The 26,622-nt window shown below is 36.9% G+C and overlaps 2 protein-coding genes across 4 annotated transcripts in view; both read right to left on the bottom strand.

Moving 5' to 3' along the window:
* IRAG2 (inositol 1,4,5-triphosphate receptor associated 2) overlaps positions 1–6,971 on the bottom strand; it is a 46,206-nt gene extending 39,235 nt beyond the window's left edge. For all 3 annotated transcript variants that reach the window (XM_008693166.2, XM_040642254.1, XM_040642253.1), the window contains exon 1: positions 6,785–6,971. The gene's annotated coding sequence lies outside the window, so the exon portion shown is untranslated. The remainder of the gene's footprint in view (positions 1–6,784) is intronic.
* Positions 6,972–7,332: 361 nt separating this feature from the next.
* The window catches only part of LOC103665240 (inositol 1,4,5-triphosphate receptor associated 2), an 81,896-nt gene continuing 62,606 nt past the window's right edge, over positions 7,333–26,622 (bottom strand). The window contains 3 exon segments of the mRNA XM_040641900.1: positions 7,333–7,398; positions 7,400–7,517; positions 26,296–26,459. Coding sequence (XP_040497834.1) covers positions 7,333–7,398; positions 7,400–7,517; positions 26,296–26,459 — 348 coding nt within the window.

The raw sequence follows: 26,622 nt of genomic DNA, 5'->3' as shown, positions 1-26,622 counted from the left end.
AGGAGAGAAAAAGCAGGGACTAATGAGAACGGCATTCTCAACTCCTGTCTTGTGGAAATGGAGGAGAACAAAGGCTAGAGCGGCTAAACCATGATCACCCCTGGGCATTTCACATTCACCTTGACAGGTGCAAGTGATGTCCTCTAGAAGGGAGCCACAGAACGACTGCACCTTAACATCGGAGTACACCTCAGAGGTCATTCAGTCCAACTGCCTAGACTGTGGACATCCTCTCTCCCAGAAGCCTCTGCATGAGCTGTGAGTGAGTGATGGCAGCCCCAGAACTGGAGCCCTGTGATCCCAGAATCCTACGGGTAGGTCTGAGATGAGGAGAACACTGAGGTCCAGAGGATTTCAATGATGACTGGTTGTTCATGGAGCTGGGATCAGACTCACAGGATAATGCTCAATTAAGTCTACTTTTTCACGAAATTAAAAATGTTTGTCTTTCTACTTAACTGAAATCTGCCTCCCAGTAACTTCCAACTGCTCATCTCTGGAGTAGCAGAAATGAGGGGAAAAAAAATACCTTTTTTAACTCTGAGTTACACAGTAACATATTACTTCTCTGACAATCCATACTCATTAAAATATACACAAGAACCAGAAAATAGGCCCAAATCTTCTGAACCAAAATAGATGTTGATATTCATGACCTTTATTCCTGTGGCAATTCCTCACACTTCCACTCATACAGCAGGCTCTGAATTTATACATAATTCTCACAAGCTCTGACTGCTTTCTCAGCCCACAGATGATTAAAAACAAAAATTACATGAGGGTAAGAAGCTCTGCTAGATGGAGACATATTAATAGCTGCCACTTTTTTTTTTTTTTTAAATCACTAACAACAAGGAAAATTAACAGCAAATACTCTGGTGCCCAAAATACATACAAATTAGGCACAACAGTTATATCTCAATAGCCTGAAGAAATGTTTAGCATTAAAATAATACTAATATATGCAAAAAGTACATAATCTAACAAAAAACGTTTTTTCTAAGAAAAAAGGCTTGAAAAGCTTCAATTATATCGAAAATTACCCATGTAAAATTCTATTTTATAAGAATTTTTTTTTGTAAGAATAACTTCTTTCACAACTAAGCTTGGCATCGTATTACTAGGCCTGCTAGAAGGAAAATACTTTTTAAAAATTTTCGAATATATTTAAGTAATTATTTAATTTTTAATACTTAAAACTCTAGTAAAGATTCAATTTTAGAAAATTCTTTCATCTGTATTAAATAAATCCTTCTCCCGACCTACATCTAAGCAACAGCAACCAAACCTTTCGGAAGTGGCCAACTTTATATTTGTGAAGGTTGTCTATCTCTAAAACACTGTCTTTGGATTTCTAAATAAGCTTGTGATTCAGAAGAAATAACAAGCCAGTATAAGACTATCTAAATTGCCCATCTGCTTTCCCACCAGGCAATCTTGAGTTTTAGGAATAGTCCATCTCAAAACATTTAAATCATTAAGTTTATTTCAACAGATGTTTTGTGCAACATGCAGCAATTATTTCCATATGTTCCATGAGGCAAAACACGTTGCCTTATGACCCTAATTTGCATTCACCTTTGCATTCTTTTTTATGTGTCTGGAGTTAGACCGGCCATGTCTCTAGGACACTTAGATTTTATACAGAAGCAAATGAAACAATGGCCACTGGACCCCCTGCTGTTGCCATCTGTGATACAGGGTGGGACCAGGTGTCGGATACATTGCCTTGGAAGGAAGCTGAGATAAAACAACTTTCCAAATGACTGTGCAAGGAGACTTTCAGGCAAAGGCCCTGCAATTAATTGGCTGTTGATAATTAAAACTATAGTATTAGAGCGATAATAATGCTAGCTATCCATGATGGTTGACATTTACGGAGTATGGACTTTTATAACACAATATACGTGTTATCTCATGTTCTATAAAACTGTGTATTAAAAAAAATCAAGTGTCGTTGAAAACCACAGAGCAGGAGAAAATAATTCACAACACGTATATCTGTCTAAGGACTTGTATCCAAAATATGTAAAGAAATCCTACAACCCAATAACAAAAGGACAAATGTCCTAATTTGAAAATGGGCAAAAGACTTAGATATTTCACAAAGAAGATATACAATAGCCAATCAGCACAACAAATGAAAATCACAAGATACCCAGAAGAGTGACAAAAATGGAAAAGATTGACACCACCAAGCACTGATGCTGTAGAGAAACTGGAACTCCCACATACTGCTGGTGGGAGTGTAAAATGTTATTGACCCTATGGGAAACTGGCAGTTTCTTAAATAGTTAGTTACAGCTACACTACGACCTAACAACTCTGCTCATAGATCTCTATCCTAGGTTAAGGAAAACCATATGCCCACACAAAGACCCATATACAGATGTTCATGGCACCCTGCTCCATAACAACCCCGAACTGCAAATAATTTAGATTTCCAATAATAGGAGAAAAGATAACCAAATTATGGAACTGTTCATACAAAGAACTATGACTCAATCATGAAAAAGGCATACCACTAATAAACACAACATATTAAGATAAATACTGTGTTGAGGGAAAGAAGACAAACACACAAAAAGTACATATTTTATATCTCAATTCTAGAAGCTAAACTAACCCATCAGTGATAAAAATCAGATCAGAGGTTGATCCTTATAGTGGTGGAGGTGGGGGAGGGGCAGTGACTGGAAAGTAGCACAAGGGAACTTTCTGGTGTTACAGTTCTGTTTTTCGGTATGCATTTGGCAAACTGGTTAAACAAGACACTTAAGGGGGCGCCTGGGTGGCTCAGTCAGTTCAATGTCTGCCTTTGGTCCTGGGATCAACCTCTGCGTCATACTCCCTGCTCAGTGGGGAGCCTGATTCTCCCTTTCCCCTGCTTTTGCGCTCTCTGTCAAATAAATACATAAAATCTTTTAAAAAAAACCCAAAACAATACACTTAAGATCTGAACGTTTCATGATATGTTAATTATGCATTAATTTAAAAAAGAACGTAAAAATTACAAGAAAAATAACAGAGTTTATGAGATAAGCACAGGAAGAGACCACTAAAAATGTATATACAACATTGTAACCAGAGCACTAACAAACACAATTACAAATTATTAGTGCCTAGGAAGAGAACTTGGATCACCGAGACGTGCATCTTAAAATGACCAAAGGCTGCTTCACAGGAGAATAGAAATGCACAATACCAAAAGCGTGGAGATGCTGGTGACATTTAAATGGCACAGTGCTGGTGGGATGCTACGAAAATGCAGATGGAAGTGGAACTCAGGCAGGGGGACTGCTAAAGGGAACGCAGGAGGGAGTACAGTCTGCCACAAGCCAGAGCTCCGCAAGGCTGGGCGGCACTTCTCTGGGGGAGGAGGCCCAGGTGCAGACACTTGTTTTTAATTTTCTTAAAGCTAAAAGGGCTCCTGCTGCCTGCCAGCAGCCAAGCCCAACACTTTTCGCCTTCCCCGCTCAAGGTTACAGTTCTATTCCTCCCAAGCCAGATCCTATTCCTAGGAAAATCATGAATGAAACGGTACAACTTCCAAATGACTCTCCCGTCATTACCCATTGGCTGATGGTGAATGAGGTGACGCACGCGGCAGAAACGTGCTCTAGCAGAACAGACTCTCCCAAGTGTGACCAAGCACCAGCTATTGTTTTGCATTTGTTATTTATAAATGAACAACTGCATTTTCTGGAGGGGGATACTGAGACTCAGAGAGGTAAAGAGATTTGCCTAACTTTATCCAGTTTCGCTTCTGACTTAGAATCAGAATACAGGTTTGTTTAAGGTCAAATACCATGCTCTTAATCATTACGCTATACTGCCTCCTAGATTATTTCATCCATTTCTGCATCCTATATTTGAGAAAACTTAGGCCCCCATCCCATCAGAGCTGCTGAGCAAGCTCTAGCTGACTTGGGGTTTTTCCCTTGGTCCTCAACCCAACACCTCTTTTTAAGCGTCTCAGTCACCTCAACCCCCCTTTCTTGTCTCATTTCCCTCTTGCGCACTGACTGCTCAAGACACGTGGCTCTCATCTTGCATCCATCCTCAGAGCCGCAAGGCTCTTCTCTGTCCCATACCCCATGCCCTCCACGCTCAGCACAGCAAGTTAGAAGACAGTTTCCGGTGAGCTCATCTAGGTGAAAGCCTTCTCTAAAGTTTATACTATGTTCAAATAAGGAATTATGATATACCAGAGCGGCTCAGGCTCTCTTGTCAAGGCAACATTTATAGTTTCTAAAGGTAATCAGTTCCCTCGTTGTTGATTAAATCAGGGTCTCAGTGAAGATTTCATGTTAGAGGGGGGCAAGAAGAGAAGGAACAGTAAAGAGGTGATAGGCTCTGTATTAGATCAAGTGGTCTCTGTTTCATTAGATCCACTCTAATAGGTTGGGTAAATACCCTAGATCTAACGAGAAGCCTTTTTGTTTTCTTTTCAAAACAAACATCCATTTAGACACCTAGTATTGCCTTTGTTAACAAGATACTTAGATACATACGTAGGTAAGAAGCAGAAGAAAGAAAATATGTAAGTAACCATTCAAGAAACTTAGCCGTTCTAATGGCGCACATGTCACAGAGGCTGGCATGCACACTTATGACCTCACACATCAGTCCAGTCCTGGTGGCCACTGAAAACTGGAACGGTAGTTCTTCTTCAATATTAAGTTCAGGATTTCTAATCAAATGTCATAAACAACTTCCTAGTTCCAATTTATGAACCCTGTCACTGACCTGAACATTTGGACACAATCACTGAATCCCCACCCGATTTGCTAAGGACCCATTCTCAGACTCGACCAAAAGCCATTGCCTTAAACACTTAATACATTTATTAAGCAAACCAGAAAGTTTCAGAAGAACTAAATGGATTTGAATATTTTTGTTTTCTGACTCAGAATTCAAACGTCTGACTCAGAATTCAAACAGCATGTGGTGACAGTGGTGATGGGGAATGTGCCAGGATGTGTTTATGTGATAACTGTCCTACCTCACTGACATTTATTCACAGTCTATCTGGAAAATCTGCTCCACAGAACATTTCAAAAATGTGTGCCACCTAAATTTCCCTCTTGCATCCATCCTCAAAGCTGTAGGCTCTTATCTGTCCCATACCCCATTGTATGGATGTCCCAACCCTTTGTAGCAAAGGTTGATTTTTAAGGGCACTGTTAGAAAATTCCTCATAAGCAAATGGTCTTCAGAGCAAAATCTAGATACATATGCCTTTTATGGGCAGCAAAAGATACAAACAAGTAAAAGAATTCAAAAAGCCAGGCAGGTTGTGAGCAACTCAGGACAGAAAGGAGGCATCCACTCTACTTTCCAGCCAGGAAAAAAAAAAAATGCATGCAACCCCGAGTACCTTTCATCTTCTATTTTTAATAATATTTGGACCAATGAAGTGGGAAGGCAATAGTGAGTTCATAATATCAAGAATGTATATTTTGGGATAAGTTACACAAGTTGACTCTTCCAAGAAGGTACTAAAAGGAAATCAAAGCAGGGGGGTGGGGGGAGATAAATTCTTAGTTTTATAAAACTATGGGGTATAAGATTGACTTAATCAAAGATAAATATAACTGAGCCAAAAGATTAGTCCTCTAAGTACAGCGTCTAAAGCAAACACACCATAAACCAAATTTGGAATGCCTTCTTATTCATGTCTCAACATGAACACTTCTAAACACAAGGGAATCTTTTCCAGTGCCCTCTAAGCCATCATAAAATAACATATAGATTATGTAATTTAAAGCCTTACACTGTCTGAAGGAGTAAACGGATACTTAAAATTATTGAAAACTAGCAAGTTCTGCAAGGTTTAAAAATAATGAAATAAAATATTGAATAATTACTGTTATGTTAGAACTCGGCAAGTCCTTTAAACTTTTAAACAGCGTTCTCAGATAGCAGTAGAAAGGCTACAATAAATCCATAACAAACCCAAGTCTGGAAATCTCCTTCTCTAGCTTAGCTTAAGCTGATAATTCATTTGTTACCCAAACCAATAATTTTATCTAAAATGAGCATCTAACAGCTAAAACAAGGAGGAAGCCAAACAAAAGCAATCACCTGATAAATGGTCAAATAAGCAAGCATTATCTTTACCAAATTGTTTCTAGAATAAAATTCGCTTCTGAATAATCTGACATCTGTCATTTGACAATTGTCTTTTCACTTAAATCCTTAGTAAACACTTACTTTCAGGTAATGCAGAAAAATGACAAATATTCTAATTGTTTAAAGCAAAATATATATGTAAAGAGCACATTAAAATTTAAAAAAGGATTTTCACATATTTAATATTTTGATACATGAATTCATAAATATTTTGCCCAACCCTAAAATTACTACTTAAAAGATTATAGGCAGGTCCTTTTCTACCATATAATGGGTCCAAGCTAGCTAATAAAATCAGGGTAGACTATGTAAGCCATTTGCAAGTTCAAATACCCCCTGCACACAAGACTTTTTCCCCCTTGTTTACTTTTACAGATACTGAGAACTTTAATTTTTAAAGAAATAACAGTCATGGACAAATTCAGCTCATAAAAAAACAAACAAACAAAAAAAACCGAAAGGGAAAGTTAGTCGTTAAATCAGCCTACTTGGACACCCTGGAAGCCCACGGCACTGCCTTCTGGGACCATTTTATTGTCATAAATGTGGGTAATAATGCAGCAGCTGTCATCTACAAACATGGCTTGTAGTCCTTTTGCCCCACCTCAGAGTGGACTGAATTGGGACATAACACATATTTGCTACTCACTTTTCAATTTTCTCGTCTTCTGCTCAAGCGTCTGGCAAGTGCTCACTAACTCAGTATTTATAGTCCGGAGATTCCGTTGTTCCGAGATCGCTTCCTCTGGTTCATGCGGCAAAGACGTCGCTTTGTCACCGGCTGAGTGGCCTGCCGGACCTAGATCCTCAACCTGGACACGTACGGTTAATACTGGATATTAGCAGGGTGGCCAGGAAAGAAAGCAACTGAGCGCTCACTGTTCTTATGCACACGAAACTGAAAATGTGCTTTTCTTCTCAGGGAAGTGATAAGCCTCTACTGAACTTCTGCAATTCTGTGTTTGCATGGGCTTTGTATGCCTGAGCTATTTCCACAGCGGTAAAAGTCCTGATATGTCAAGTTGCCTCTTTCTGCAAAGATGCCTCTTTCATCAGTAGGCTGTTGACACCGCCTCTTTTACAACTCCCCCTGTACTTCCTCCGCTCACTGCTGGTCGCCAGGGACTGAACTTCGCAGTTCCTCTTTGGTTTGGGGTTTTTGTTTTTTTTTTTTCTGTTCCTCCTCCGTTTTTTACTTCATGGCATGGTTTCAAGGACATCTGAGGAAACTTCCCCTTGAATATAAAGTAGTCGCAGGCTACCTTACCTGCTCCTCTCTGTCCTTCGGCCATTGGCTGGTTCCTTGGACCTTCTTCCTAATGACAGCTTCCTGGTTGACAGCATCTTCTTGCACTTGTTCAAGGGCTTCTGGCTGTTTCTGCCTGGAGTTAAAAAAAAGTCCAAACCACAAGCTGTCAGTGACATTTCAACTGAGAGTCACCCCTGGGAAGTTGTGACAAATTCAAACTCAATGCACTTCCTCAGAGATCAGAGGAAAAAGTGAAAGTATTTACACACGTACAAATGCTTAACAAATAGAGACTTTTAATCAAAGCAATCATATTGATCAGGTGGCCTGATACCCTCACTGTACAGATAAGGGCATTTGGTTTCCTATCTTACACTGGAATATTCAGTTTCCCACAAGCTACATTCATCAGAGTAATTAGCATCAGTCACCAATTGCTTAGAGGATGGCCCAGTAATGAGGTCACTGTGACAGGTGCAGTATTTACACATCATAGCTAGCTGTTTCAGAAAAGGAAAGGAAAGAGAAAGATAAGGGAAAGGAAAAAAAAAGAAAAGAGAAGAGAAGAAAAGAAAAGAAAAGAAAAGAAAAGAAAAAAGAAAAAAGAGCTTTGGGTCATGACCTTGGCCTTTGCTCTTTAGGAGTTGTCAGTCATGCTGAATCGTGAGCACAGGAAGGGCTGCCCCCAAGCACAAATGGAACACTAGATGTTGGTAGTTCTACTGCAGTCTTGTCTTTCCTGAAAACTTGACCCCCTCCCTTTCTTCCTCATGCCAAATCTCTTAGTGTTGCTATGTTACCTCTCTTGGATCCAACTCTAATCCTCCAAAATATATTAAAATGCACCTGCTCTTAGTTAGCTGATGAGATTATTTAAACGATGCTAGGTATCAATGTATCAATGACGATCTGGAAACAACTTGACCTGAATAAGGATGATATCCTTAGCTCAAAGGGATGATAAACATTGCTTCAAAGCAATGAGGAAGACATTGTCAGCTTAGGCATTTTGCATGCCTCTCAAACATTAACACAGTCAGAATCGCATTGTATATTGGCATAAATCTAGCCTGAACTACAAGAAGAATCGCACGAGAGACAAGGATGGTTGCACAGAATGCTTACCATCATGGTAAACTACCAAACAAAACTCTAAACAAAAATAAAAACTACCTAAACAAACAATCTATTGAGCCTTGTTCAATACCTTATAGTCAGTCTCTTCTTGTTTTAAATTTTGGTAAGGACATTTAACATGAGGTCTACCCCCTTAACACATTTTTAGGTGTATGATATTGTTAACCATAGGTACAATGTAGTACAGCACACCTCTAGAACTTACTCCTCTTACATCACTGAAGCTTTATACCCGTTAAATTGCAACTCTCCATTTCCCCTTCCTCCAGTCCCTGGAAACCACCATTCCCCTTTCTACTTCTCTCAGTTTGACTATTCTAGATACCTCCTAGAAGTGGTATCATGCCATATTTGTCCTTCTATAACTGGTTAATTTCACTTAGCATAATATCCTCAAGATTTATCCATGTTATCATATGTAACAATATTTCCTTCTTTTTTAAGGCTGAATTATATTCTATTGCATATATATACATCATATTTTCTCTATTCACATACCATTGATAAACATTTAGGCTGTCGACATATTGGCTATTGTGAATATACATGGGTGTGTAAATATCTCTTCCAAGATTTTGCTTTGAATTCTTTTGCACATAAATCCAGAAGTAGAATTGCTGGATCATATGGTAGTTCCATTTTTAATTTTTTGAGGAAATTCTATACTGTTTTCCAGAGCAGTTGCACTGTATTAAATTCCCACCAACAGTGTACAGAGTTTTAATTATTTCTCTACATCTTTGCCAACACTTGGTATCTTTTGGTGGTTATTTTTTTCCTTTGGTTTTTAATAATAGCCTTCCCTAACAGGTGTGATTCATTCGTCATTGTGAATGACTCACTGTGGGTTTCATTTGCATTTCCCTGATGATGAGTGATGTTGAGCATCTTTTCACATACCTGTTGGTCAACTGTATGTCTTCTTTGGAAAAATGTCTATTCAAGTCCTTTGCTATTTTTAAATTGGGTTGTTTTTTTGTTACTGAGTTGTAGTTCTTCATGTATTTTGAATATTAACCCCTTATTAGATATATGGTTTGCTAATATTTCCTTTCATTCCATAATGTACCTTTTCTGTTAATTCCTTTGCTGTTCAGAAACTCCTAAGTCTCATGTAGACCCATCTACCTAACTTTTCTTTTGTTGTTTGTGCTTTTGGTGTCATAGCCAGGTCCACTATCATGAAGATTTATCCCCAAGTTTTCTTCTAGGAGTTTTACAATTTTAGGTCTTATATTTAAGTCTTTAATCCATTTTGAGTTTATTTTTGTATATGGTATATAACAAGGGTTCAACTTCATTCTTTTGCATATGACTATCCAGCTCTCTCCACACCATTTGTTGAAAAGACTATCCTTTCTCCATTGTGTATTCTTTGCACCTTAGTCAAAGATCAGTTGACTATTTATGCATGGGTTTATTTCCAGGCACTCTATTCTGTTCCACTGTCCTTAGGCCACTACCATACTGTTTTAATTACTATAGCTTTGTAATATTTTTGAAATAAGGAAGTGTGTTACCTCCAGCTTTGTGTTTCTTTCTCAAGACTGTTTTGGCTATTCAGGATCCTTTTTGGTTCCACATGAATATTAGAATTATTTGTCTATTCCTGTAAAAAATGTCAGTAGGGTTTTGATCAGTATTGCACTGAATCTGTAGATGACTTTGGGTATCGTGGACATTTTAATAATATTAAGTATTCTATGAACACAAGATGTCTTCATTTATTTGTATCTTCTTCAATTTCTTTCAGCAATGTTTTATAGTCTTCGATGTACAAGTCTTCACCTCCTTAGTTAAGTTCATTCCTGTTTTATTCTTTTGGATATTATTTTAAATGAGATTGTTTTTCCAATTTCCTTTTTGGATAGTTCATTATTAGTGTACATAAATACATCTGATTTTTGTATGTTATGTATGCTGCATTTTTTTATGCCGAAATTTTGCTGAATTTATTGATTCTAACAACTTTTTGTGGAATTTTTAGAGTTTTCTATATATAAGATCATGTCACCTGCAAATACAGATGATTTTACTTCTTCCTTTCCAATCTGGATGCCTTTTATTTCTTTTTCTTGCTTAATTGCTCTGGCTAGGACTTATAGTACTGTGTTGCTTAAAAGTGGTGTGAGTGGGCATGCTTGCCTTCGTTCTGATTTTAGAGAAAACACATTCAGTCTTTCATCATCCAGTATGATGTTAGCTGTGTGTTTTTCATATATGGCCTTTATTATGTTGAGGTAGTTTCTTTCTATTTTTAGTATTTTGAATATTTTTATCATGAAAAAGTGTTAGATCTTGTCAAATGCTTTTCTTCATCAATTCAGACGATCATGTGATATTTTTCATTCTGTTAACACAGTATATCACATTAATTTGTGTATGTGGAACCATCCTTGCATTGCAGGGATAAATCTCACATGGTCATTGTGTATGATCTTTTCAATGCATGATTAAAGTTGGTTGCTAGTATTTTGTTGAGGATTTTTGCACCTATACTCATCAGGGAAACTGACCTTTGCTTCTTTGCTTGCAGTGTCTTTGGTTTTGGTGTCAGTATAGTCCCGACCTCATAAAATGAATTGGAAAGTGGTCCCTCCTTTGTAATTTTTTTTTAAAGTTCCAAAAGTCTTCAATAATCTCCTACTATTAATCTTCCTTAAATGTTTGGCAGAATTCATCAGTGAGGCCACCCGGTCCTGATGTTTTCTTTGTTGGGTTTTTGAATACTGCTTTAATCTCCTTACTATTTTTTTGTTCTGTTCAGATTTTCTTTTTCTCATTGATTCAGTCTTAGTAGGTTATATGTTCCTAAATAGTTATCCATTTCTTCAAGGTTATCCAATTGTTGGTGTATGACTGCTCATAGTGGTCTTTTATGATCCTCCCCCCAACCGCTTCACTGTAGCATCAGTTGTAATATTTCTTCTTTTGTTTCTGATTTTACTTGAATCTACTCTTTTTCTTAGTCTAGCTAAATATTTGTCAATTATATCTTTAAAAAAAATTCCTACTTTCAGGGAAGATGGCAGAAGAGGAGGATCCCAGGCTCACCTTGTCCCACAGGTACACCTAGATAACACACACATAACCGTAAATAACCTAGAAAATGACCCAACGACTGGCAGAATAGACTCTCCACAGCTAAATGTAAAAGAAGAGGCCACATTGAAGAAGGTAGCAAGGGTGAAGACATGGTCAGGAACCAAACTGACTCACAGGACTGTCTATGGGAAGGAGGGAGGCACAGAGAGAGGAGAGGAGCCCACCCCACACCAGGCACCCCAGGCATGGGGGAGCCACACTGGGAAGATAAATCCCCACAACACTGGGCTTTGAAAACCACAGGGGCCTAATTTCACAAGTTCTTATAATCAGTACAGCTTAACACCTTGAACTTTAAAAATCAGCAAGCTCAGCTCTGGGAGAGCTGGAAGAAAATAGGAAACCAAGTCCCCACACTTAAAGAGATAGCACAACAAAAAGTCCCACTGAAATACAGCAGAGAAACAGCAGTTCGAAAAAAACCTGGGGTATACGGGAAGGAGATTTATTTACTAATCTCAGAGCAGGTGCTAGAGGGGGCAGGGATCTTTGTAAGATTCTCCAAGAACAAAAGAGCTGGTGGACACCATTTTCCTCTCCTGTCCCCCCCACCACAGTCTAGATACACAGACACCTGTAGGAACCAGCACCGAGAAAACACCCTCTGCCTAGTTCGATAACAGTGCACCCCAACCTGCATTCTCCTGCAGATGCTCTCCCTCTGCCCTGGAACTGGCAGGAGTTTTCATGCACCTTCCCACAGCAGACCAGCACAGACCTTGCTGGCAGTGCACCCGACCCCTCTATTCTCCCACAGACCTGTCCCCCAAAAATGTCCTTGGCAGGAGTCCATTCAAAGCAGTGCCACAAGCCTGGCAGTGTACGAGCAGACCTGACAGAGGCCAACACTGTTGCAAACTGACTCATTCCCTGGGGAGAGGGAAAGATAACCACACACACTAGTCTGACTGTGGCCCTAGCAGTGGACTGGGGGTAGATATCTGGTCTGACTATAGTCCTTGCGCAACAATGAAAACTTCTCATGGGACAACACTGGGAGAACACCCTCAAGTTTGGTGTTCTTAGCAGCAAGACAGCTAAACAAAACAGAGAAAAGTAATATGCCTGTTAGAAAATTTAAAGTAATGGTAATAAAAATATTAAATGGACTGGAGAAAAGACTGGAGGATCTCAGTGAGACCCTCAACAAAAAGACAGAAAACATAAAAAGGAACCAATCAGAGATGCATAACTCAATAACTAAAATTTAAAATACAGTAGAGTAAGGAGAATGGATCAGTGACCTGGAGGACAGAGTAGTGGAAAGCAAACTAGCTGAACAGGAGAAAGAAAAAAAAATAACAATAAATTAAAATAGATTAAGGGAAATCAATGACATGATCAAGCATAACAACATTGTAGGGATCCCAGAGGGAAAAGAGAGAGCAAAGGGGGAAGAAATATAAATATATATATAGATATATCTATATATCTATATATCTATATATAGTTTTTTTTTTTTAAAGAAATAATAGCTGAAAACTTCCTGAATCTGAGGCAGGAAACACAAATCTAGATCCACAAGGCACAGGAAGTCCCAAACAAAATCAACCCAAGCAGATCCACACCAAGACTCATAGTAATTAACATGGCAAAGAGTAGTGATAGAGAACTTTAAAAACAGCAAAAGAAAACAGTTGCATACAAGGGAAACACCATAAGGTTATCGGCTGATGTTTGAGCAGAAACCTTGCAGGCCAGAGGGTGTAGAACAATATATTCAAAGTGCTGAAAGAAAAAACCTGCAACCAAGAATGCTCTATCCAGCAAGGCTATCACTCAGAACAGAAGGAGATAAAGAGTTTCCCAGAAAGAAAAAAAAAAGTTAAAAGAATTTATCACCACTAAACCAGCCTTATAAGAAATGTTAAAGGGGACTCTTTGAGCGGAAAAGAATGACTACAAGCAGGAGTAAGAAAAGTAGGATGCATTAAAGTACTACAATTAAGTATATCTATAAATATCACTCGAGGATTCACACACACACAGTCACACACAGACACAGACGGTGTAAAGTGTAACACCATATACCTACATTCTGGGGGGAGAGGAGTAAAAATTTAGTGCTTTAAAATGGGTTCAAACTTAAGCAACCATCGAATTACTTTAGACTGCTATATGCAAAAGACTATATAGATAAACCGAATGGGAACCATAAATCAAAAGCTGGTAATAGATATGTAAAAAAAACAAAGAGAAAGGAATCCAAGTATATCACTAAAGAAAGCCAGCAAACCATAAGAGAGAGCAAGAGAAGGAACAGAGAAGAACTACAAAAACAACCATAAAACAAGTAACAAAATGACAATAAATATATAACTATTAATAATTACTTTGAATGTAAATGGACTAAAGGCTCCAATCAAAAGGTGTAGGACAACAGAATGGATAGAAAATAAGACCCATCTATATGCTGCCTACCGGGGACTCATTTCAGACCTAAAGACACATGGAGACTGAAAATGAATGGATGGAAAAGCATTTATCATGCAAATGGAAGTAAAAGAAAACCAAGGAGCAATACTTAGATCAGACAAAATGGACTTTATTTTTTAAAAAAGATTTTATATATTTAAAAAAGAGCGAGAGAGAGCATGAGTAGGGGGAAGGGCAGAGGGAGAGGGAGAAGCAGACTCCCCACTGAACAGGGAGCCTGAATTGGGACTTGATCTCAGGAGCCTGGGATCATGACCTGAGCCGAAGGCAGTCACTTAACCAACTGAGCCACCCAGGTACCCCAGACAAAATGGACTTTAAAACAAAGACTGTAATAAGAGACAAAGACACTATGTAATCATAAAGGGAACAATTCAACAAAAAGGTATAAAATTGTAAGTATTTATGCACCCAACTTGGGAGGACCCAAATACATAAAGCAACTATTAACAAACATAAAGTAAATAATCAAGAACAATACAATAAGAGCAACAGACTTTAACATTTCACTTACATGAAAGGATAGATCGTCCAAACAGAAAATCAATAAGGAAAATAGCTTTGAGTGACATATTGGACCAGATGGATCTAACAGATATATTCAGAACATTCCATCCAAAAACAGCGGAATACATATTCAAGTGCACATAGAACATTCTCCAGGATAGGTCACATATTAGGCCACAAAACAAGTCTCAATAAATTAAAAAAAAAAACAAAAACCTGAAGTCATACCATGAATCTTTTTCTGACCAAGCATTATGAAACTAGAAATCAACAAGAAAAAATCTGGAAAGAACACAAATACATGGAGGTTAAATAACATGATACTAAACAATGAGTAGGTCAACAAAGAAATCAAAGAGGAAAAAATATATATATGGAGACAAATGACAATGGAAACTAAGCCCCAAAATCTTTGGGATGCAGCAAAAGCTGTTCTGAGAGAAGTGTACAGAACACAGACCTACCTCAAGGAGCAAGAAAAATCACAAACAACTTCACCAGAGACCTAAAGGAGCTAGAAAAAGAACAAATCCCAAAACCAGTAGAAGAAAGCAATAATAAAGATTACAGCAAAAATAAATGAAATAGGAACTGAAAAAAAAAAAAAAACCAACAGAACAGATTGATGAAACCAGAGGTTCTTTAGAAAGATCAACAAAACTGATAAGCCTTTAGCCAGACTCATTGAAAAGAGAGAAACAGAGAGAAAGAAGACCCAAACACACAAAATGAGAAACGAAAGAGGAGAAATAACACAGAAATATAAAGGATTATAAGAGATTATGAAAAATTATATGACAACAAATTGGAGAAACTAAAAGAAATGTATATATTCCTAGAAACATAAAACCTCCAAAACTGATTCAGAAAGAAAGAAAATTTGAACATACCAGTTACCAGCAATGCAATGGCATCTATAATAATTAAAAACAAATAAACAAACAAACAAACAAAAAATTCCCAAGAAACAAAAGTCCAGGATTGGATGGCTTCACAGGTGAATTTTACCAAACATTTAAAGAAGAGTTCATACTAGGTATTTATTCAAAGGATACAAAAATGCTGATTTGAAAGGGCACATGCTCCCCAACATTTATAGCAGCACTATCAACAATAGCCAAATTATGGATAAAGGCCAAATGTCCATCAACTGATGGATAAAGAAGATGTGGTGTATATTTACAATGGAATATTACTCAGTGGTCAAAGAGAATGAAATCTTGCCACTTGCAACAACATGGATGGAACTAGAGTGTATTTTGCTAAGTGAAATAAGTCAGAGAAAGACAAACGATTTCATTAATATGTGGAATTTAAGAAACAAAGTAGATGAACGTAGGGGAAGGGAAGGAAAAATAAAATAAAAACAAAGAGGGAGGCAACTCAGAAGAGACTCTTAAAAATACAGAGAACAAACTGAGGGTTGCTGGAGGGGATGTTGGTGGGGGGATGGGCTAAGTGGGTGATGGGCATTAAGGAGGGCACTTGTTGGGATGAGAACTGGGTGTTATATGTAAGTGATGAATCACTAAATTCTACTCCTGAAACCAACACCACACTATATGTTAACTAACTTAAATTTAAATTAAAAAAATAAAAATAAAGAAAAGTTGATACCTATTTTTCTCAAACTATTCCAAAAAAAGTAAAAGAGAAAGGAAAGCTTCTAAATTCATTCATGTGGCCAGTATTACCCTGATACCAAAAACAGATAAAGACACCACCACAAAAAAACAAAAACAAACAACTACAGAAAATTAAAACTACAAGCCAATATCTCTGATGACCATAGATGACAAAATCCTCAACAAAATACTATCAAAGCAAATTCAACAATACATTAAAAAAGTCATTCACTACAATCGAGTGAGATTTATTCCCAGGATGCAAGAGTGATTCAATATTCATTAATCAATCAACATAACACAAAGCATCAACAAGAGAAAGGATAAAAACTCTATGATCATTTCAATAGATGCAGAAAAAGCATTTGACAAAGTACAATATCCATTCATGACACAAACCCTCAACAAAGTAGGTTTAGAGGGAACATATATCAACCTAATAAAGGCCATATATGAAAAACCCACAGCTAACATCATACTCCATGATGAAAAACAGATCTTTCCTCCTAAGATCAGGAATAAGTGAAGGATGTCCAGTTTCACCATTTCTATTCAACATAGTACTGGAAGTCCTAGCCACAGCAATCAGACAAGAAAAAGAAATAAATGGCATCCAAATTAATAAGAAAGAAATAAAATTGTCACTATTTGCAGATATGATACTATATATAAAAAACCCTAGAAACTCCACCAAAAAAACATTAGAGTAAATGAATTCAGTAAAGTTGCAGAATATAAAATCAATACACAGAAATTGTTTGTGTTTCTATACACTACTAATGAAGTAGCAGAAAGAGAAAATAAGAAAACAATCTCACTTATAATTGCACCAAAAATAATAAAATACCTAGGAATAAACATAACCAAGGAGATGAAAGAACTGTACATTGAGAACTACAAAACACTATTGAAAGAAATTGAGGACAATACAAACAAATGGAAAGATAGCCCATGCTCATGGATTGGGAGAATAAACATTGTTAAAATGTCCATACTATCTAAAGCAATCTACAGATTTAATACAATCTCTATCAAAATACAAACAGCATTTTTCATAGAACTAGAACAAATAACCCTAAAATATGTAAGAAACCACAAAAGACCCTGAACAGCCAAAGTAATCCTGAAAAAAAGGAACAAAACTAGTAGTATCACAATCTCAGATTTTAACATATACTACAAAGCCGTAGTAATCAAAACAGTATGGTACCAGCACAAAAATAGACATGTCAATAGAACAGAGAGCTCAGAAATAAACCCATGCTTATATGGTCAATTAATCTATGATAAAGGAGGCAAGAATACGCAATGGGAAAAACAGTCTCTTCAACAAATGGTGCTGGGGAATACTGGTGTTAGACAGCTACATGCAAAAGAATGAAACTATGGAACACCTGGGTGGCTCAGTCAGTTAAGTGACTAGCTCTTGATTTCAGCTCAGGTTATGATCTCAGAGTTGTGGGAACAAGCCCCGCGTTGGGCTCTGCACTCAGCATGGAGTCCGCTTGTCCCTCTCCCTCTGCTCTCCCTCCACTTGTGCTCTATCAAATACATACATACATACATACATACATACATACATACTAATAAATAAACACTGGACCACTTTCTTACACTGCACAAAAATAAGCTCAAATGGATTAAAGACCTAAGTTGAGACCTGAAACCATAAACATTCCAGAAGACAACAAAGGCAGTAATTTCTCTCACATCAGCTATAGCAACATTTTTCTAGATCTGTCTCCTGAGGCAAGGGAAATAAAAGCAAAAATAAATTATTGGGAGTTTATAAAAATAAAAACATTCTGCCAGCAAAGGGAAAATATCAACAAAACTAAGACAAATTATGGAATAGAAGAGATCTGCAAATGACATATCCAATAAAGGGTTAGTATCCAAAATATATAAAGAACTTATACAAAAAATGGGCAGAAGACATGAACAGACATCTCTCCAAAGACATACAGATGGCCAACAGATGCATGAAAAGCTGTTCAATATCACTCATCATCAGAAAGATGTAAATCAAAACCACAATGAGATACCACTTCACATCTGTCAGAATGGTTAAAATCAAGAAACAAGAAGTGTTGGTAAGGATGTGGAGAAAAGGGAACCCTTGTGCACTGTTGATGAGAATGCAGCCACTGTGGAAAACAGTACGGAGTTTCCTCAAAATGTTAAAAATACAATTATCATGTGATCTAATAATTCCACTACTGGGTATTTACCCAAAGAATATAAGAATGCTAATTTGAAAAGATATATGCACCCCTGTGTTTATTGTAACATTATTTACAATTGCCAAATTATGGATGCAACCCAAGTGTCCACTGATTGATGAATAGATAAAGATGATGTGGTGTAGTGAGTGTGTGTGTATGGAATGGAATATTATTCAGCCATAAAAAAGAATAAAATCTTGCCATTTGCAATAACATGGATGGATCTAAAGGGTATAATGCTAAGTGACATAAATCCATCAGAGAAAGACAAACACCATATGATTTCACTTATATGTGGAATTTATGAAACAAAACAAAGGAACAAAGGAAAAAGAGACAAACACCCCCGCCTCAAAAAAATGGCTCTTAAATATGGAGAACTGATGATTACCAGAGGTGGGTGGGGGGGTGGGTAAAATAGGTAAAGGGGATAAGAATACATTTATCATAGTGAGCACTGTGTAATGGATAGAATTGTTGAATCACTATACTGTACACCTGAAACTAACATTGTATGTTAATTATACCAGAATTAAAATTAGTTAAATTTTATAATAGTTAAATACATATTTAAATATAAATAAAAATTTTTAATTAAAAAAACTCCATTTTATTGATTTTTATTTCTCTTTTAAAGAGTTTTTCTATTCTCTATTTCATTTACTTCTCTAATCTTTACTATTTCCTTCCTTGTGCTAATTTTGAACTTAGTTTGTTCTTTTTCTGGTTTCTTGAGCTATCACGTTAGGTTGTTAATTTGAAATCTTCCTTCTTTTTAATGTAGGTATTTGTCACTGTAACTTCTTTCTCAGGGTTGCTTTTGCTGCATGCCATAGGTTTTGATATGTTGTTCTCACTTTTGTCTCAAGATTTTTTCTAATTTTCCTTTTAATTTCTTCTTTGTGGTTTTTCAGCAGTGTGTTAATTTCTAAATATTTGTGAATTTTCCAGTTTTCCTTCTCCTGTTGATTTCTAGTTCTATTCCATTGTGGTTAGAAAAGATACTTAGTATAATTTCCATCTTCTTAAATTTATTAATACTTGTTTTGTGACCTAACACATGATCTATTCTGGAGAATGTTCCATGTGCACTTGAGAAGAATGTATATTCTGTAGTTAAAGGGTAGAATGTTCTGTATATGTCTGTGGGTCCACCTGGTCTATAGTGTTGTTCCAGTGTATTATTTTCTTATTGATCTTATATCTCAATGCTCTATCCATTATTGAAAGTGGTGTATTAAAGTCTTCTACTATTTTTAGATTGCTCTCCATTTCTCCCTTCTATTCTGTTAATGTATGCTTTATATAATTAGGTGCTCTGATATTAAGTATGTATATATATAATTGTGGTATCTTCCTAGTGAACTGATCCTTTTATTGCTGTATAATGTTCTTTTGTCTCTTGTGGCAATTTTTGACTTGAAGTCTATTTTTTTCTGATATAAGTATAGCCATCCTGGCTCTCTCTTGGTTAGTATTTGCCTGGAACATCTTTTTTCATCCCTTCACTTTCAGCCTATGTGTGTCATTAAATCTGAAGTGAGTCTCTTGTAGATAGCATATAGTTGGATATTGTTTTTTAATCCATCGAGCCATTCTATGTCTTTTGATTAGAAAGTTTAATCTATTTACAGTTAAAGTAAAGGGATTTACTTTGGTCATTTTTTTCATTGTTTTCTGTCTGTCTTCTTGTTCCTCTTTTCCTTCTTCCTTTGTGTTTCCTTTTTTAAATTAATATTATTTGACTCATTTTTCTTTTGTGTATCTTTTATAGGTATTTTCTTTGTGGTTACCATGGGGCTTGCATAAAACATAAGTCTACTTTAAGCTGATAACAATTTAATTTCAATCACATACAATAATTACACTTTTACTTCTCCCCTCCCTCCACTTTGTTATGGACGTCACAATTTACAACTTTGTATATAGTGTACCTTAACATGTTTTTATTGTTTTATATACTTATAATTTTTAATCTTTTACACTAGAATTAAAATTTACCCATCAATACTACAGTATTACAGTATTCTGTATTTGTCTATATTATTTACCTTTACTAGCAAATTTTATACTTAATGTGTTTTCACACTGATGTTTATGATCCTTTTGTTTCAACTTGAACTTCCTTTAGAAATTCTATGAAGACAGGTCTAGTGGTAGTGAACTCTTTCAGCTTTTGCTTATATGGGAAAGCTTTATATCACCTTGATTTTCAAGGGACAGTTTGCTGTAAATAGTGTTCTTTGTTGGTAGCCTTTTACTTTTAGGACTTTGAATGTATCATCCCACTTTCTCATGACTTACAAGGTTTCTGCAGAGAAATCCACTGATAGTCTCACAGTGCTTCCCTTGTACATCACAAAACTTCTCTTGCCATTTTCAAAATTTTCTGTTTTTGACTTCTGACAATTTAATTATTATGTGTCTCAATGTGGATTTCTTGTGTTCATCTTATTTGAGATCTATTGGATTTCCTGGATCTAGATGTCCTTCCCCCAGCTTTTGGAAGTTTTGGGCCATATTTTTCTTTGAATAACCTTTCTTCTCCTTTCTCTCTCTCTTCTCCTTCTGGGACTCCAATAATACATAGAGTGGTCTACTTTATGATATCCTATATGTCCCTTAAGATTTCTTCACTCTCTTTCATTCCTTTTTCTTTTCGCCTCTTTGACTACATCACTTCCAGAGACCTGTCTTCAAGTTCATTGATCTTTTCTTCTCCTTGATCTGGTCTGCTGTTGAAGCCCTCTAATAAAATTTTCAGTTCATTTATAATATTTTTCTAAGATTTCTGTTGGGTATTCTTTTAATACTTTTATCTTTTTGTTGATATTCTTATTGATTTATCTGAGAGAGACAGAGCATGAGCAGGGAGGAACAGAGGGAGAGGGAGAAAGAATCTAAATCAGACTCCTCACTGAGCACAGAGCCCAACATGGGGCTCAATCCCCAGATGATGATATCATGACCCGAGCCAAAATCAAGAGTTGGACACTTAATTAAGCCACCCAGGCACCCTGATATATATATATTTTTTAATGCATTGTTCTCCTAACCTCATTGAGCATCTTTATGACAGTTATTTTGAATGCTCTGTGAGGTAAATCATTTATCTCTGATCCATTAGGGTCAGTTTTTAGAGATTGTGTTCCTTTAGATGGAATATATTATTTCTTCATTTTTCCTGACTCTTTTTGTTGGTGCCTGCATATTAGAAAAAACCACTTCTCCCAGTCTCCAAAGCCTAGACTTATATAGGAGAAAACTTATACCAATCAGTCTGGGCAAGGTTCTGGGGGCTCTCAAATCTTCGTGCTAGTTCAAATCACCATTTTTGTCCTTAATGGGCCCTAAATGTCTAGAGCATCATAGTAACATCATTGCTCTAAGACGGGTGTGACAGGAGGCAGTCTTTTAGACAACCCCCAGAAAAGTCAGAATATTGAATGTGTGATCCTATTCTTTCCTTCCAGGGAGAAGCTAAGATCTGGAGTTTTTCATCTGCTTACTTTGTTCTGAGCCTGGGAGAAGGGCTATGATGAGTACTTGTATGCTGGTTCCACCTGCCATCATTGTTCTCAGTGTCCCCTAGGTGTCTATAGTATACCCAGTTCCATCTACACTTTGAAACAGGGGAGACAAAAGCCAGTATCTTGGGAAGTCCTCAGAAAAGTTGGAATGTGGACACACAGTCCCAAGGAAAATCTGGGAGCTGGGGGATTCCCTCTGATCACAAGGTCCTATGCCAGGAGAAGGACTTAAACTGACAGGGTATCTAAAATTTTCCTACCAGTATTGATGTGGCTGATTTCACATCTAGCCAGGGTGCAGGAGCCTTTCAATTAGTTTCTGGATTTCTCACAAAGGGAATCTGTTTGTATATTACTGTTGAATCAGCATTTCCCTTGGGGGAAGAAAGGCCCAGGGCTTCCTATTCCTTCTTGCTGACATCACTTCCTTTTTTTTTTTTTTAAGACATCAGTTTTATCAACTTTTCCCTTTTGTAGGAATAGTCTAAGCTCTCAAGACAGTCCATTATCTTTCAAGGGAAAGCGAAAGGACTGTAAAGACCAACAGAAATCCACATTTAATAATATTACAACTTTTAATAATTACATATAATTACATATGTATATTAGTTGTACCTACAAAATAATAATTAATGCACATTATGAATCATAAGTCTTAAGAATAGCTTTTTAAAAATTACATAGTACCATCTATTAAAGATATTCAACATATTTTAAACCTTTGAAGATTTTTCTTCCATAGAGAGTTACATCATGTTAAGAAATATAGTATTAGCTTTGAGCATGTTTTTGAATTCAGTAACTCTCCTTGCTAACATGTCCTAATGCTAAATCTTGATTTATACATCTACCAAGTCTGATTCTCACTGAAACTTTGCCATCTAAATAGAACCCTATTTACTTAGTTTTGAGACCAAAAACCTGTAAGTCAAGGATGACACTTTCTTGCATTCCCACACCTAATTCAAGCTAGCATGTCAGATTTGACCCATCCTCAAAATACAGTTTGAATCCAACCACTTCTTACCAACTGGCCCACTCTGACTCATGTTCCGCCCCCTTCACCTAGACTATTGAAATAGTTTTGGGGCACCTGGGTGGCTCAGTTGGTTAAGGGTTTGCCTTTGGCTCAGGTCACGATCCCAGGGTCCTGGGATTGAGCCCTGCATCGTACAGGGTTCCCTGCTCAGTGGGGAGCCTGCTCCTCCCTCTACCTGCTGTTCCCCCTGCTTGTGCTCTTCTGACAAATAAATAAAAGAAAGAAAGAAAGAAAGAAAGAAAGAAAGAAAGAAAGAAAGAAAGAAAGAAAGAAAGAAAGGAGTTTCTAACTCAGTGGCTTTTTTTGACCATGACCCAGCAAATATTTTATATTTCAACCAAGTACAAACACACACACACACACACACACACACACGCACACAGCTGAATTAATATTTTTATGAAATATTACTATTATATGAAATGCACTGCTATTTTATATTTATTTTTAAAAATTACTCATAATCCTGTAAATTGATTTCAAGATCTCTAATTGGTATCTGTTACTGAAGAAACTCTTTACTGGTGTCACTGTTTTCTCTTTCTCCCTCTACCAGCAGCTAGAATAATCTTTCAAAATATGTCATATTACTTCCCTGTTTATAACACTCTGATTGCTTCCCATCTACTCAGAATAAAATCCCAATCCCTAAGCATGAACTGCAAGGCTGTGAACCTAACTCCTGCCTATATCTCTAACGTCATCTCCCTACCATTGCCTAGCACTCACTCCACCCCAGCCATGCCGCCCTCTTGCTGCTGCTCAAATATACCAAGCTGATTAAAACCTCACAGCCTTTGCATTAGCTAATTCCTCTGGCTAGAGCCCTTCCCAGATCATCTTTTAGCTCACTCTCTCACTTCATTCAGCTATCCATTAAATTTGCCAATCACAGACAGGCCTTTCCAGGCCATTCTTCCTAAAATTAGGTCTTCCTGCCCCATCATTCTTGACCTTCATATCCTCCTTTAATTTTTATATCACTTATCACTCCCTGGCATTATATTATATAGTTATATGTTTACTTGTTTACTGTGTCCCATAATAGATATTAGTTTCATGCATGCAGAGATTATTTAATATTTTAGCACCTAGGGAAAAAAAAAACTGGCAGAGAGCTGGCACTTGGGTGTTGCACAAATGACATTTTTTTCTCACTGAGACCTTCAAGAGCAGGTTTTTCTTTCACTGCCTCTCCCTGACTCACTCAATTCTTTCCATTCCTCAGCACTGGAGCCTATTTATCTTGCAATAGAATGAAAACCTTCTCCTTCTCAGCAAACAGCCCCTAAAAGTTTACCTTTAATAAATATTTCCTACCTCATCTAAACATAGAATTCTCATTCTCATCCCCACAAAATACACTCCCTTCTCTTTCTCTCTCTATATATGTGTACATGTATATATATGTATGTATGTGTGTGTATCTCTCTCTTCTCTCTCTCTCTCTATATATATATATATATATATATATATATATATGTAAATTTTTTTTAAGTAGGCTCCACACCCAGCATGGAGTCCAACATAGGGCTTGAACTTATGACCCTGAGGTCAAGACTTGAGCTGAGATCAAGAGTTGGACAGTTAACCAACAGCCACCCAGGCACCCCACTCCACTTATATTCTTATTCACAGTTAAAACTGACAGCCAAATCATTTTGTGCATAGCCACTAAATGGTTTTGTCTGTTTTAAATTATATCTAGAAGGCAGGGGCTTAACCATCCTTACAGTGATGAGTAGTATTTTGCCCAATGCCAGGCTCCCAGAATATTTTTAATGAATATTTTATTTGATTTTAACAAGCAGATGGTGGGGGATTAATAGCTGAAAAAACACAGGTTTTGAAGTTGCACACATCTAGGTCTGCTCCCAGCTGTCACTTAATCCCTCTTGGGTAACCTTGGGTGAGTCACTGAACCTCTCTGGAGATAAAAGTATGTCAAATTTTTAGCACTACCTCCAACACAGTAAGCTCTCAACAAATTGTACCTACTGTTACTTAATTGGGCTGCTGTGTGTCTTGTAGAATAATACAGAAGATTCACTTATTTAGAAATGATTCTACTGCAGGCTCCTTTCCAAATAGTTCTTTGTTGCTAACTAGAAGAATTTCAATGCTCCCGTTTGTGGAGATGGTATCCGGGTAAGGAAGCTGCCTATCCACTTAACCCATACCTCTACCACTATAGGGAAGTCTGGGATTTCTGCTCCTTAGGGAAAGCAGATCATTTTCTTAAGAGTTCCTTCTGGTATTAACCTCTCTCTGGTATCTAGTTTTCTTATATGGGGGGAATAAAAAAGTTTCTTTAAGCAACTTTGGTATCTAACTACATTTTTAAATTTTTTTTTAAAGATTTTATTTATTTACTTGAGAGACAGTGAGAGAGAATGAGAGAGCCCAAGGAGGGGCAAGGGCAGAGGGAGAAGCAGACTCCCCACTGAGCAGGGAGCCTGATGTGGGACTTGATCCTCAGGACTCGATCCTGAGACTCTGGGATCATGACCTCAGCTGAAGGCAGACGCTTAACCGACTGAGCCGCCCAGGTGCCCTGACTTTTTTTTTTTTTTTTAACTTTACTCAAATTCAATATACACCCATGCTCATTCACTCCTGAAAAAGCATTTACGGGAATGCTTAGTATGGTACTAGCAGCGGTCAATAAAAGATAAAATAGCTGTCCTTGTTTAGTATGTGGTTTACAGAGCATACAAATTTCAAGAATTTCCCCATAGTCACAAGAATTAAGGTTAGAGGAACAGTAAGATAGTAAATTATTTTACATTTAGAGTCCTCTATTCCCGGACTTCTTTTCCTTGAAATTTAATTGACTAGCGCCCAATGCAATACATTGTATACTGAGGCAGAAAATGAAGCCCAACGGGATAGGAGTCAATAGACTCAGCAAATTCTTCCTTTAATAAATCACTTCATAGATTTTCCATTAATAACTCTCAGGTCTTGATCAACTTACTTTATATCCTTATGCCTCCGTCCTCTGTAAAATTATAAGGTTTTACTAAATGATCTCTAAACTCCTTTCTGGTTAAAAGAATTCTATATTCTGTAACTCATTATACAGGGTTTCCACAAATGTTAAAGTTCACTAACTTGAAATTTTGAATATATAAGTCAATTTCACACTATTTCAGAATTCAAAATTATCAGACAAAATGTCTTCCTTGAAAAAGTGGCATCTGAAATCAATGTACACTGCTTAAAAAAGTAAACTAAATGCTATGGTACAATCACAAATGGGTCATGTATATAAAGCATGGGTTTCTTAAATATAAATGACCATCACCTGGAAAGAAATTCTTTTCTGAAATAAAAATATTCCAGCCTGAATCTCTTCAAAATCTCTATTAATTTGACAAATCCTTTATCAAGAGATTCTTTGTGGTTTCCCAAGCTGTTCAGCATTAATATGCAAAGATTTAGTTTCTCGTCCATTATATATTTGAATTCCTACAAGAAAAGTCACAAAACAAACTCCACCACTCCAGTGTTAAATATAAACAAATGACAGGCAATACAAAATGTTATGGTCATCCTATCTCAATCGTCTTCATGGTGATTAAACCCGAAAATTCTAATTGTACAGATACCAATTATCCATTGCACAAAGATT

The sequence above is a fragment of the Ursus maritimus genome, unplaced genomic scaffold (genome assembly GCF_017311325.1).
Source record: "Ursus maritimus isolate PB19 unplaced genomic scaffold, ASM1731132v1 scaffold_26, whole genome shotgun sequence".
NCBI lineage: Eukaryota > Metazoa > Chordata > Mammalia > Carnivora > Ursidae > Ursus > Ursus maritimus.
The sequence above is the reverse complement of the archived record's forward strand: the minus strand, read 5'-3'. Positions and strand labels throughout refer to the sequence as shown.